At 32.0% G+C, this 14734-nt stretch overlaps 1 protein-coding gene across 2 annotated transcripts; it reads left to right on the top strand.

The window, feature by feature from the left end:
* Nucleotides 1–248: 248 nt before the first annotated feature.
* On the top strand, nucleotides 249–12346 carry LOC124361500. 2 transcript variants are annotated; one of them, XM_046815555.1, is made up of 2 exons: nucleotides 249–317; nucleotides 11048–12346. In XM_046815555.1, the coding sequence occupies exon 2, from the start codon at nucleotides 11128–11130 to the stop codon at nucleotides 11950–11952; it is 825 nt and encodes a 274-aa protein (XP_046671511.1). In that variant the 5' UTR covers nucleotides 249–317; nucleotides 11048–11127; the 3' UTR covers nucleotides 11953–12346. The 2 variants fall into 2 exon arrangements, with proteins under 2 accessions (XP_046671511.1, XP_046671512.1); XM_046815556.1 differs by lacking the exon at nucleotides 249–317 and adding an exon at nucleotides 7268–7404.
* The last annotated feature ends 2388 nt before the right edge of the window (nucleotides 12347–14734 follow it).

Below are 14734 nucleotides of genomic sequence, written 5' to 3'. Positions count from 1 at the left end.
CGATCACAAAAAGTACTTGCTCCGCCGGAACTCCAACTCGGATCTCCCACTCGCCAGGTGAATGAGCTACCATTACTTTTTTACAATAACACAATAATTACAAACAATACCACAATGACGTCAAAATAACGGTATCCAATATGAACTAAAGCTAAACAAAAACAACAAATTATAGTATTTTATTGAATGAAAGATTAAATACAACAGGCCGTGGATTAAGTGAAGCGTAGTCTCGATTCAAACCGGACGTGATTTTGTAACCATTATTAATTAATTGTTAATTTATTTAGTTGTGTTTCTGCGGCAGTAACAATTAGGTAAGTTTAGTTAACGTGAAATCAATTTGTAACTAGTTGTACATTCATTAATATTCGAAGTTAAACTATTTAAAAAAGTTTGATTCATTTACAAAGTATTAACTACGGTAAGATTTGTACAAATCATACTATGTAATACTGTGTTTCGCAGATAATAAAAACATTTGTTACTACATTACTATTTAAGTCTAATCAATTTCAATTATTACTCTTATACAGGCTATTAAAGCAGAACCTCCTCAATTATGAACAATAAGCCAACCAACCAATTCAGAGCCGTAAAACTTTGTGTTAAATTTCACTATTTTAGTGACCTAGGGAATAAGCCTACAAGTTAGGTTATTAGCAGGGGGTAGGTCAACATGTATGATAGGTTTGAGTACAAGTAGCCTAGGTTATGGCATCTGTGCCTAACATTTAGGATTAAGTTACGACACACTCATGGTAGGTTAAATTAATGGGTAGAGCAAATTTAGGCAAGTGAAGGCTGGGGCAGGTATGTGGTTATGGTATCAGGCAAGTGGTGTAGAATAATGCATATGTGTTACAGCCATGATAAATGTTCCTTTTGACTTTTAACATGTTTTATTTATTTATTTACAGTACTTACACCATTTTTTACATATATATCAACACTAATTCAAAAAGGACATTTTGATTTAAATTCATATTAAGTGGCATTGGTTGATTATATAAATGGTATACGTGGGATGTTGACAATATCCTAGAGCAATATTAGAAACGAAACATAATAAATAATAATCAATTATTGAACATTCTACAATGAGCTATGAACTAAGAGCTATATAGGCAATATATCGTTAATTGAGATTAAAATATGTGACTGATCAACAATATATAAAGTAGCTGTTTTGTATATATATATATATATATATATATATATATATATATATATATATATATATACAATATGTAGTTAGCTGTTTGTCGCGGCTACGCACGCTTTTCGTAAGCTTTGCCCTTGTATGTGCACTTGTGATTCAAGTGAATTATATTTCCAACGCCACCACCAAGAAGGTGGTGTAGAGTTTGCCTTGTTGCCACGGTGTATGTTTATAGCCATCGTACTCATACATGTAATTTGTTATAAAGTAGTCTTACACTCAAGCTTTAAGATCAACCCGAAATTTATTTTGAAGACAAATAATATGTATCACAACTTAGCGCCTTCAAATAATGTTTGGCTGTTTAATACAAGTAAATGTCTCTTAATTGCAGTTTGTAAATTGCAGTACAAAATCAATGGGCATATCATAATATAAACCTTTTCCGTGGAAAATACATGTACACGACGGATATACGGATTCAAATGAGCAGATTTTCGTAAACTTGTTGTCATTGGATTGGTAATTAAATTGTCTTAACTAGAATATAATAACTGTGACTTTTTTATGATATGATGTTTTTTAAGATATTTACACTTATCCCTTTTAGTACCATAGGTATTTTTCAAGTTATGCTCCGCCAAGCATTTATTACTAGTGTGTACCTGCCAGTGCCAGAGGGTTTCTATACATTTTTGCAATGTGTTGGTAAATAATTTGTATCTCTGTTATTTGTCGCACAAATTTAATGGTTTTTTACCTAATTATAGATAAAAATTCAATTTATTGAAATAAAATGCTATAATAGCCTGGCTCAAATTAAAGTATGTTTTATTATAACAACATTTACTTACATGAAAAATATTTCGTTTTTTATTTGGACCTCCAAATGGTGATAAAAATATAGCTAGGCACTATTTAATAAATTAACTGCTAAATCCACTAAATTATGAAAACTGTTGAAATTAATTGAATGGTAAACTGTTCAAAAATAAAAATAGTGACTTTTTTTATAAATCTAACACGTGCATATTTTTTTAAGATTATAAATCAGACTATGAATTTACACAAAATATAAAGTTAAGGGAAAATAAAGATAACATAATTAAAAACACAAGTAAAACTAAACTAAACTGCCAATAATACATTTTAAAAGTAATCTAGTTTTTAAGTGGGATAACATAAAAAACCAAAATCTTAACAAGGATGAAAAGAAAAACACATAGGATGCAAACCGTTTTAAGATTTTGTTCTCATTAATCTTGATTTTCTTCTTTTCCACCATATTTTGTGCTGGTTGTAGTACAAATACATCAGTTCTTCTCCATATTATTGGTATTTTGTTTTCAAAATGCGTATCAGGATTTGCATCTTTTCCGGGACATCTGGCAGGACGCCTCAGTGTAACATTTGTTCTATATATATATATATATATATATATATATATATATATATATATATATATATATATATATATACAGGTGTGAGTGGCTCTTGGTGTGACAAAATTTTTTTGGGTTATAATGCAATGTAAATATGATACAATGGCGGTTATAAAAAAGGTCTAACTCCAAAAATTAGGTCTGAAATGAATTATTTTTCAGTTTTTCTAAAAAACCCGTGTTTTTGTACATAAAATCTGATATTTCTCAGCAACGTATAGACATATGTGAGCAAAACTACATAATATTTAGATTCTCCGTTAAATTTTAAATTTGAAAAAGTTATCGGTTCAAACGGTAAGATAAAAAAAATTAAGCTTCAGGTCGATTCAAATGGCAAAGTTGCTATGTTTTCAGAAAAACTTAAATATCATTGAACCCCTTCTTTTTACCACACACTGTACACAAGAATGTGTCAAGTGATATTAAAAAATTTGCCATTTAATAGGCTTTAAAATTGTATGCCATATGACCATAGTTAAGTATTCGATTACCTACTTTTATTTGGTTTGAATATTAAAAAACATGCAAGCTACAAAAAGGTTAAAACAATTTAATAACAACTTCACTTAATTTTTATGTTTATAAAACTGCCTCATAAAACAAGGTATGCTATACCAACTATTTAGGTGTTTTGCCATTAAAAAAAAAATCAGTATAGGTTAAAGGTTTAAACACTGAGTAGTCATAGGACGGTATAATAAACATAATTTTTGAGCATTAGTAAAGATATTTAATAATGGAACTTTAATCAATTATCAATAAAGTAAATGAAAATTAGAATATACATCATGAACACAAAACATTAAAAGTAAAATCATTGCAGTTCATTCTTAAAATGGCGACCTCCTTTTTCTCACACAAGCTCTTGCTCGCTTTCTCATTACTCCAACGGTCGTGTTAAAAGACAGTTTTTTCCCGAAGCCTTTGAGCAGCCAGACCAATTCTGCCTCGTAATTCTTCTTCTTAGTTTACTGGGGTGGAATAAAACTTCCTGCTTAAAAAACCCCACACAAAAAAGTCCATAGGTGTAAGGTCGGGAGATCGGGCAGGCCATGCGACAGTTCCCCACGTTCAATCCACTCGGGATAGTTTTCAGTCCAGCCATTGACGTACTGTTGCATTAAAATGTGGAGAGGCTCCATCCGGCTGGAATATAAGCTCGTCTCTTTCAACATTGTTTAAAAACCATCTAGAAGGTTAGGTAGGTCGTATTGCAAAAAATCTAAGTAGTTTGTTCCATTTACAATTCCATCAAATATGTGAGGGCCAATCAATTGGTCGCCTAAGACTACGACACCAAACATTAATACTAAAACGCGTTTGAAAGGATTGTTCCCTTGTCCGGTGTGGGGTGATTTGTACTCTAGGAGCATAATCAGTTTGCTTTCAGACCTTGAACAGGCGTACAATGGTATGGATGGAACTTATTCTTATGCAAAATGTCCAAAACCTTCCATTGTGATACACCTACGTCTCTAGCAAGTTGTCTACTACTATCATTCCGAACTGAATTTAGAACTACTTCATCTAATCCTACATCATGAACAATGTGTCCTACTTCGTTAGGTCTTTTTGTGAACTGTACCTCCCTCCACAAGACGTTGTGATAGAGTCTTGAGAACACAGAATGACTGGAAGTCGGCGATCAGGGTAGCGAGCTTGATACTCTCTTTGGGCAGCACGCGCCATTTCCATCACAAAACCCGTAAATAAAGTGCATATCAGCGTATTTCTCGAGTAGTGAACTCCATGGCAAGCCTACACTTGACTAAATTGAACAAAAAATAGTTTATTGGAGGTGGAAGTAATTCATGTGGACACTGGTCTTCATAAAAAAAGATAAGGAATGAATGTACAATAATACTGGTGAAAGTGATAAGATAAGAAATTAAAACATTGATAAAAACATTGATTAAACCATTAATCAATAGACTATCATCCACAAATTATTTTAAACTGCTTTACTTTTTTGTAATCTTCAATTCCTTGTTTTTATGAGGCAGTTTTATAAAACATAAAAAATTAAGTACAGTTGTTATTAAATTGTTTTAATCTTTTTTGTAGCTTGCATGATTTTTAATATTCAAACCAATAAAAGTAGGTAACCCGAAATACTTAACTATGGTCATATGGCATACAATTTTAAAGCCTATTAAATGGCAAAGTTTTTAATATCACTTGACACATTCTTGTGTACAGTGTGTGGTAAAAAGAAGGGGTTCAATGATATTTAAGTTTTTCTGAAACATAGCAACTTTGCCATTTGAATCGACCTGAAGCTTAATTTTCTTTTCTTACCGTTTGAACCGATAACTTTTTCAAATTTAAAATTTAACGGAGAATCTAAAAATTATGTAGTTTGCTCACATGATGTCTATACGTTGCTGAGAAATATCAGATTTATGTACAAAAACACGGGTTTTTTAGAAAAACTGAAAATAATTCATTTTCAGACCTAATTTTTTGGAGTTAGACTTTTTTATAACCGCCATTGTATCATATTTATACATCGCATTATAACCAAAAAATTTTGTCACACCAAGAGCCACTCACCCTGTATATATATATAATGTATTTATACACTATAATCATGAGTTTTTATGTAAAACCATATGTTTATAATGAAGAAAATATTTCTTAGTAAATAAAACATTATTTTTTAATTTTTATAGATTTTTTCGTGACGTCCGGTTAACCAATTGATGGCATTTTAGGTGTAGTGTTTAGAACGACGTCCGTTGAACAGGCCGTTGGTACTTTATGCATAGTGACGTTGTTAAGCTTAGGTTATGCAATAGGACGTGGGCATTTTATGCATAGTGACGTTGTTATGTTAAATTTAGGTTATGCAACAGGACGTTGGCACTAAAAGAGTTAAATATTTTAAGAAGCTGCCACTTTAAAAATAAAACATGTGAAATAATATTATGTTTTCTGTAATTAGGCCTTCCAATACCTGAAAAGGTAATGAAGGTTCTAGGATAACATGTATTTTATTCTATATTATATTTACCAATATAATATAATATACTTTGTACATGACGCTTAGAATATCCATGTTCCCGTCTTCTGGGGGAGGTAAAGGTCTACTACATTCTTAACCTAAAAAAATTGTTGACAAGTATTATCAGAAGTATTCTTCTTAAATTAAAATTATAACAACTATATTCCAGGAGCTTCTAATTTCAAATATAAGTATTCTCAATGTAATTTGGTTGAGAACGTCAGATTAAAACAGACAGAAGAACCCTCTGTCCATATACGTGCACTTATGTTTGTGTATATGTATGTATATGAATGAGGGTATATTGTTAACTATGGCTTTCATTAATTGTTATGTAACATGGTACCGACTGAGTGAGTGGACTACGCATCATGCTGGAGTATGAGCATGCTCAAAGAAAACAACAATGCTAACAAATTAACCAATAAATCAATTCGTCAACATTGTAAATCCTATTCTTTTTTTTCAACATTTTACAGCAAAAACTGAGGCAGTTTTAAGTTAGTTTAAATAAATATAAGAAGTATTTCAAAGAACTTTGTGAACTTCTAATAAATTCATCTAGAAGCTTTGAGTATTAATTAGATGTAGTAGTCTTGACGGATTAGTGGTTGTGGGAGAGGGAGGGGGTGCTGAGTATGGAAGGATAAGTGTAACGGGACTGTTACTACGCAAAGAGGCTCTCACCACTTCACAGGTTGTTCTTGAAGATGATTATGGGATATGTTTACAGTTTATATATCTAAATGATAAGTTTAACCAATAGTAGCTGGTTAAAAGTATTCTTGACAAACGCGGTCTTTACTACAATAAAGGACACGATGTGAATATTTGTAGGTGACTTAAATATAGATATATTGGTAATGGATGTAATAAATAATAATTATTTCAATTGTTTACTGGATTTGCGACATGCTACGTGTGAACTGAGTGGCGCACCCATAAATCTTCTATGGGAGATGTCTGGAACACCTTGGAGTCGGGGCTATGGAAACACCCCCAGACCAGTAAGGGGGCGGGGTCACTCCCCCATGAAATCTTTGAAATATTAGGTACTAATAAAATGGTTGTTTTACAGTACTTATGAACTGACTAAAAGAGGGCGAAGTGGAGGCCAAAGTGTATAAATTTTGCATTAAAACCACTCTACAACCAATCACCAGTAACCTTATGTCAGAAAGTAGGTATAGATTTCCGAAAGTTGAACAAGACTTATGTAACATAGCTACTATAACATGAGTTATATTAATATTTCGCTTGTTTATTTCTGCATTTCTACTCATATAAAATTGTTTACTAACAACAATAACTTCAAGATTTTATATTGATGACAACGATAAAAATATCGGTTTTGGCGCTTTTCAACCAAACTGCAAATTAAATATCCATAGCTTGGAAACTTGGATTCGATAAAGACCAAATTTTTATACAAAACACCACATTGTGAAGATTCACTGACATTATAAATGGAAGTACATTGAAACTGAGTTATTTTAGAATAGTATGGGAATAAAGTTGTTATTAAATTACCATCTTCTTAACTTACGTCATGGAGCTCTTAATCGTTATCTTAAGCATGGAATGTTGTAACCCAATATTAAAATTGTTTCATTCTTAACACTACAGGTATTGTTAATTTATCGTAACCGAGAACTGCTCGTTTTAAGGTGCAAATCGTCAAACTGGCCAGAGCGGTGTTGCCTCGTTGTGACAACGAATGATAACAAATGATCACAGTTCAGAACTGCTCAGAGCATGGCAACATACTCACTTCTGCGAAAACTGTTATGTAGGTATGTAAACTATTCCAAAGGGTATTTTTTGCCGTATCCTGCGAGTACAAGATACCGCAAACTGATAGTAGGCTACCTGGTACAGGTTACTTTTACGATAAAGATACTTTTACACAAGTGCTTCTCAAAGTGTGTCCCATGGCTTCCTGGGGTGCCGCAAAGTATTGTCAGGGGCGCTCAACCTGACCGCTCAACCATGAAAATTACTGGCAAAAATGTGTTGGAATATGTAGCCTCCTGGTAGTGACAGTTTAATAGTGGGTAGAGAAAAGGAGCTTCAGGTCTAGTTCGGACAAAAGCGACAATTCCGATTTGAACCCAATGCATGATCCATAGAGAAGCATTCATTGGCCGCTGAATATCTCAGCACTGCATTATATATTTAAAATTTTTATCGGTGCAATTAACTTCATTAAAAAACTCGTATAAAGGTAAGATTGTGTTGAATAAATGCGCAAGGACATGGAATTTGACCACTTGTGTGTTGGATAAATCAATTTGGAAGGAGCCCCAGATATTGATGGGTTAGACTTTAGACAAGGCTCTGTATTTACATTAAATACTGTTAAGGAGGATGATATTTTAGGACACATTTCTGGTTTTTGTGGTGGGTTTGCTCCACATTAATAATATCCTTCAATACAACATCTTCTAACTCGATATCTGCAAAACCTAATCTAAGTCTTATTTATTGAAATTACACAAATGTGATATCAACTTTGATAGAAACATGCGAGGGAATAGGCAAAGGTTACTTCATATAGATATTTAGGGTTGATAATCGACAGTCACTGGAATAAGAATATTAATTATTTGAAATGTAAAATTATGGGGATTATTTATGCATTCAGGCAATTGCGTAACATTTGAGTGAGAAAGATGAAACTAACTTATTTTGCCTGCGTACAACCCTTATCGTCCTTCGGTGTTATTACTTGGGAGGAGGAGGGCTTTCAAAATCTTAGTACAACTACTTAAAATATTCAAAAGGCCATTTTAAAAGTTAGACTGAAGACGTTCATGCATTTCCGAGCTGACATTCTCTTTCACGATTCAGCCGTCCTGTCTGTCCGTTAAATTTTTTATAAGAGAGAGAGAAAATTTTATTTCAAGATCTAAAAGATCTGAAATGGCGTTACAGACTATAAAACATCTTTTAATTCATATTTATAAACATTTCTATGCCATCAAAAGATCAATATCTACAACCACTTCATTGCTCAAATACTGTACAGAAGTTTACCTCTAGTATCCATTTTATAATACTTTTCATTTACCTTAAAATGGGATTGGATGAACTTGCTTTCCTCCCACTACCCACTCACCTCTGGCAAGTGGGGTATTTGTATTTTGTTGCAGTATTGTTTATTTTTAATCCTTATCCTTTACTGTTGCAAACGTATTGTAGAGATTTGCCTTATTTAATTTTATAGCAACTTTCTATCAAACCATATATGTGGTTTTTTCATCATATTTGAACTTTATTGTATTTATTTATTAAAAAAAAATTGTTTTTAAAATCCAATAAAATCAATCTTTTTTCGAAACAGTATTTCCAAATTTAATTATTATTATTTAATTTGGTTATTAATAATTTCATGAGGAATGTTATACTGCTGTTTACTGATAGTTGTACTTAATCCATGCACAGACTGCTTGCCTATGTAGGCTCATTTCCATATAATTTTAATTTAAATAATATGTAAAGTTATCATGGATACTTCTAAGAATGCTTTTCTTTAATCATTTACCAAATCTTGTCTCTAAATGTGTATATTACTCTTTAGTGTGTATATTCCTTTAAAATCGTATTTAATTTCATTTCAATTCTTATATAGAGGGGAACTTTAATTTTCATGAGAATGTCCATTCAAATTCTTTTTAAAGGCTGTTAGAAATGTATATCCAGGAAATTAAAACCTGTATATATTGATTATAGTAGTTAAATTTGGTGTTTCTTTGGTTGATTTTGTTAATATGGTTTGGTTTCATGTCTCTTGTCAATTTGTCTTTTTTAATTTATATTTGATAAACTATTATAATACCGATACTATACAATCGATAACTGTTTTTAAATATTTACAATCAATGGTTTTGACAGTCTCTTATTGAACTGCAGCCATACATTATTAAATAGTTAACAATTTACTGAATATAGTTTGGCATAATCTATAGCATATTTTATTCGTAATACTTTAATATCATGTTAGAATAATCAGTAAACAAAGAAATACTAATATTAGTATAATACAAAAATGTTCTGATTGTCAAATTCTTGTGCCAGTGTAAGACAATATTGTTTTCTACCACTTGTTAAATAAAACATAATCCATTATATACTCGTAAGTCAATAGAGCATGTTTTAACTGTCAATTTTTAAACAGTTTGCACCTTTTATGAGTTTTTCATTCTCTCTCATACCATATAGGTTGCTTATAGAGTTTGCGATGATTCTAACAATCCAGTTATGGTTTTATTTGAAATATCTGTTTTTGGGCTAATTTTGAATTTATTGATTACTTCTCCACTTTAAAAAATGCCTTATAGATGCTACTATTTTAAGAGGTACTTGTTTTTTTGGCGAAAAAAAAATGTTACTGATATTGTCAAATAAGTTATGGGAAGAAACAAAATCCAAATACATAAAAGAATTATCCTTTCAATGTTTACATTTAACATTAGAATTCTCAATGCCTTAACATACATTATCAAGTATTGGATATTCATGTAGACTACAGTCCTAGCCTACCCCATACTAACATAAGGAACATCTTGTTGACGAAATATGACAATATGGACTGCTGACTAGATGCATTCATAGTGAATCCCTCTGTAATTTTACATGACTTGATACGTACTATTTCGAGGGATGTTTTTTTTCACTAAAACTACAGGGGCCATTTGATGTATCAATGGAACATAATCAAATGGATACGACATTGAGAGTTGTAATATGAAAGGTAAAGATTGATAGGAACATGCTTTCCATATCTGTACAATTCCGTTTATTTTGATATTTATTCTTTTTACAACGAAAAAATGTTTTGCCCAAAAGTTGAAAGTTTAACTGTCCATGGAATGATTAAAATAATAATTTTTAAAATAAAAATGGTAGTTAGTAAATACAATTTTTATTGTCTTTTGTTTTTTTTAATGAAGCTGGCCATGACGAAATAAACATGTCATATTCTATTATTTCAATTTGCCAGTGGATTTCTTCAGATATGTAATGGCTTGGCAGAAGTATAAATCTAAGTTGTTTTACAGGATTTTGATTTCATGAGCCTAGGTACATTAAACACGCGCGCACACGCGCACACACACATTTATGACCTCTACTATAAACTTGTCTTTTTTAATGCCTTTATTTGGCAACCCTCATTTCAGTAGTCAGGGAGGAAAGTATTGCTTGTTGTCTTTGAAAATAGTTAAATTAGTTTTTATGATAAATTGCACAAGTTTTCTATATAACCGATACTATACAGTATCGTTCGTTTATCTGCGTCTGATTGAGAATTTTGAAAAGTACTATAATAATAATTATTTATACTAAAAACTTTCTCTGCCAAAATCTTATGTACCTATGAGTTTTGTTGAGCTTTTCATAGACCTGTAATTGATTTAGTTTTTGTTGTTGTTTTAGGTTGGCACTGCTGGTGCGGTTTAACTTGTATCGAGCAGCAATAGTTGTAACAGACCACGCCTGTCTACGAACTAGTCAATATGGAAACTAAGCCATCCTTGGTGGGACAGTTATCAGTGTCCGATTTAAGAGCATTAATTGATGAAAAATTAGAAAATATTACGACAAAAACCTCCAGTAAGATCCAAACTCAAATCACAGACCTCCAAGAAGATAATGTTACTTTAAAACAGGAGATTGATTCCCTAAAGAAAAAAGTATTAAGCTTAGATTGTTACTCTCGTAGGAATAACGTCATCTTTAAAGGTTTAAAACTTACATCTGAGGATAACTACAAAGAGGCTGTAGTAAACTTTTGCTGTGAAATGTTTGACATGTCAAACAAGTTGTGGGTGAACCGTGCTTACCCAATAACCAAAAACAAATCGTTGATTTTAGCACAGTTTCCCGATGACAAGGACGTACATGAAATTCTATCTAAACGATTCCAACTGAAAGGCACAGAATATGCTGTATTTCAAGACCTTCCAGAAGAAGTGCGTTATAAGCGCGCTCGACTATTCGCAGTTAGAGCTGAAGTCGAGAGAATTTTAGCCATGAGGAGAATGATTATTTGTTTTGATCATCTCAATATAGACGAATGTAGGTTTACCTGGGAAAACGAAAAGTTAGTTTCTGAAGGGATGGATGGATGTGAGAAATTGAACAGACTATTCAATCATGACTTTGGGGAATTTCTAACAAAATTGGCAGAGAACGGTCCACCATATCTTCACCGACCAGAACCAGTCATCCAACCCACCGCTGCAGTGCCGACCCCGGTTAAATCCAACTTCGATGTTGGTGTGTTGGGTGTGTCGCTGATCAAAGGCAGCCAAGACAATGTACAGCGTAGGATTAATTGATAAGCAGTTGCTTGTTTGTTTCTTAGAATGTTTGATTATTTAAAAAAAATGCAGATTTATTTTATTTGTTAGATTTAAGTATGTTTTATATTAATTCAATATAAAACCTGGTATCAGAACAAGAGGTTTTGTTTAAAACCTGAATAATGGTTGGATACCATTCTGTTGGCAATTAATTCATTTCACACAGCATTAATTCACCTTACACTCATGTTTTTAATTGTTAAAAGATAGCATTTATTTTTGTTTGACATTAGTGAGAGTTTAGCAGGTAAAGAAAACATTTTAGCCTTTTGTATTTTTTTAAATTATAATACTTCACCATAGCTCTCACTATATTTGACACATAATTTATGTAGAGTAATGTAATGTAAAAATAAAACTGTTATTCTTATTTTGTCTACTTGTTATTTGCTGGTTATAAAATATACTAATAATTAAAAATAAATTGCACAAAATGTTATCACATAAGAGAAAAATATCTAGGCAAGCAATTGAATAGCTAGTAGGATGCTGACTTGACAGCTGGTAAATACGAGTTATATTACAGAGTTCATTAATAATAAGAGTGAAAAGAGGAAATCTTTGTCGGTGTGTATGTGCAGGCAGTGATCTGTTGTTTAAACTGATAGGTACGTTCAGCCCACAGGTACCTTACGACTAGAGACAAGTGTTTCTACAAAGTGCTCTCCACTTAGTAAGCGTCCATCTCAATGACAGAGGCACATACAAACCCTCTCACAGTGAGTCCAGTTGATTAGCTGTGCATGGTTCTACCGAGACTGCCTCTCTGTGCCTGAAGGTGTGTACTAGTTCTGATATATCATTCATGATCTGTGAGATCAGATACTATAAATAACTGAGTTAAAAAATAACACTTTAACTTATTTAGAGGTAGTATACTGTATAATTGAATACTGCAACACCTAATGAAAATTTGTATCAACGTCATATTTTGACTTAAACTATACCAGTTTAATGCTTAATCAAGTATATGGACAACTGACTCTCCATAGAACTTACAACACAGAAATACTACGTTTCCTTAAGTATATATATTGTCTTTGCAGAAACTCCAAAATATTCTCTTTTAACCCTTGAAGAAGAGGGAAGATACTGGTTTTTGAAACATAACATTAAGTTTTTGAAACATTAACGGCAAATGTCCCAAAATCATGTTTGCCTTTCAAATTATCAATAATGAACTTTAAACATATAAGTACAATCTGATCTGGAGGATAACAGGTTTTCTGGCATTTGCCATTTTTAACGTTACAAAATTGGAACTATCTTTAGAAGATTGGAATCTATCCTCATCTTTAGATGCATTAGGTTAAGCATGCATAAAAAACTTAAGTAATGTAGGAATGACCATGCACAAGATGTGTTGGATAACAACAGAACAAGCTATATATATATATATATATATATATTATATATATATATATATATATATAAAGGTAACTAGGGCAAGTACCAACCACGTCACTGTACAGACAGAAGCTGTCTGACATCTCTGGTGGACATTTCTATTCTGAATGATTAGCATAAAATATCAAAATACACTTTAAGATGAATACATTTAGAGGTTTTCACGTATCTGAATTTAATGTAGTTGTTTTGGCTTTCAAAGTGTAATGTTACATGTCTCTGATTCAGACATATCAGACTCAGCACCACAATATCCAAGTTAACTTTAGCAGAAATTTTGAAACAATAGTTTGGTTTTTTTGTTTAAAGTTTGTTTTTGGTAATGGAAGAAGTTTAAGGTTGTTAGTAATTAGCCATTGTTCAGCCAGTGATACAAGAATCATCACAAACATCGCATAATGGCTCCACAATGTTTTGATCCTGGAAGTCTATGTAGGATCCACACGTTCTTGATTTCTCAGTTTCAGTGATCAAGCACTTTAATTAGTACTGACGACTACTAGACAACAAGAGGTAAGTTCATGTGAGCTTCATCTTGGCTCTGACTTGTATTGATCTCTACATCAATCCCTATACTTATACATATACATACATATATATATATATATATATATATATATATATATATATATATATATATGTATATATCTATTGAAAATGTTGTAAAAGATGTAGCAACTCATAATACCAACCATATAACCTAAATAAATGAAATAGATATAGACCAGTTTTCCAAAATCAGGTCCAGACTTAATCGTACAAATAAACAGGAGATGGAGTTAAAAAATTATGGGCTTAAAAATTAAGTTGTTTTGACAAAAAACCCTAATGCAGTAATAAAAGTATAAAAAGTATTTATTTATTTATGTTGAAAACTAGATATTGTCGTGTCTCTAAACAAATATAATTTTGTGTTTTTTTATTTATGACCTTTTATTTTGTTCTTCATAAACAGTTGTTTTGTGTTTACTGTATACATAAACGAGGTATGGCTATTAAATAACGGGACTGGTATTGTAAAAAAATTTATTTTCATTTTAAACATAATTAATTACTTATTATCACCTTCAATATACACCCCTTCTCTATCCCTGCAACGCTCCATTTGTTGGAAACAATGCTGAAAGTCATCTTCTGTCAACTCTTTCAGGAGTCTTGCCGCTTTTTTTTGAACAGCTTCTACGGATTCAAATCTCGTACCTTTCAATGCAGATTTCACCTTAGGGAAAAGATAAAAGTCGCATGGTGCTAGGTCTGGCGAGTAAGGTGGATGTTCTAACACTGGGATGCTGTACTTTGTCAGGAACCGCTTGACAGATAACGCGGAATGAGCTGGCGCATTGTCTTGGTG

This window comes from Homalodisca vitripennis, chromosome 4, assembly GCF_021130785.1.
Source record: "Homalodisca vitripennis isolate AUS2020 chromosome 4, UT_GWSS_2.1, whole genome shotgun sequence".
NCBI classification, from domain to species: domain Eukaryota; kingdom Metazoa; phylum Arthropoda; class Insecta; order Hemiptera; family Cicadellidae; genus Homalodisca; species Homalodisca vitripennis.
Note: the sequence above shows the minus strand (reverse complement) of the source record. Positions and strands in the feature narration are given on the sequence as shown.

Coding starts and splice junctions, on each gene's coding strand:
- LOC124361500 (XM_046815555.1), top strand. CDS start 11,128: ATGGAAACTAAGCCATCCTTGGTGGGACAGTTATCAGTGTCCGATTTA.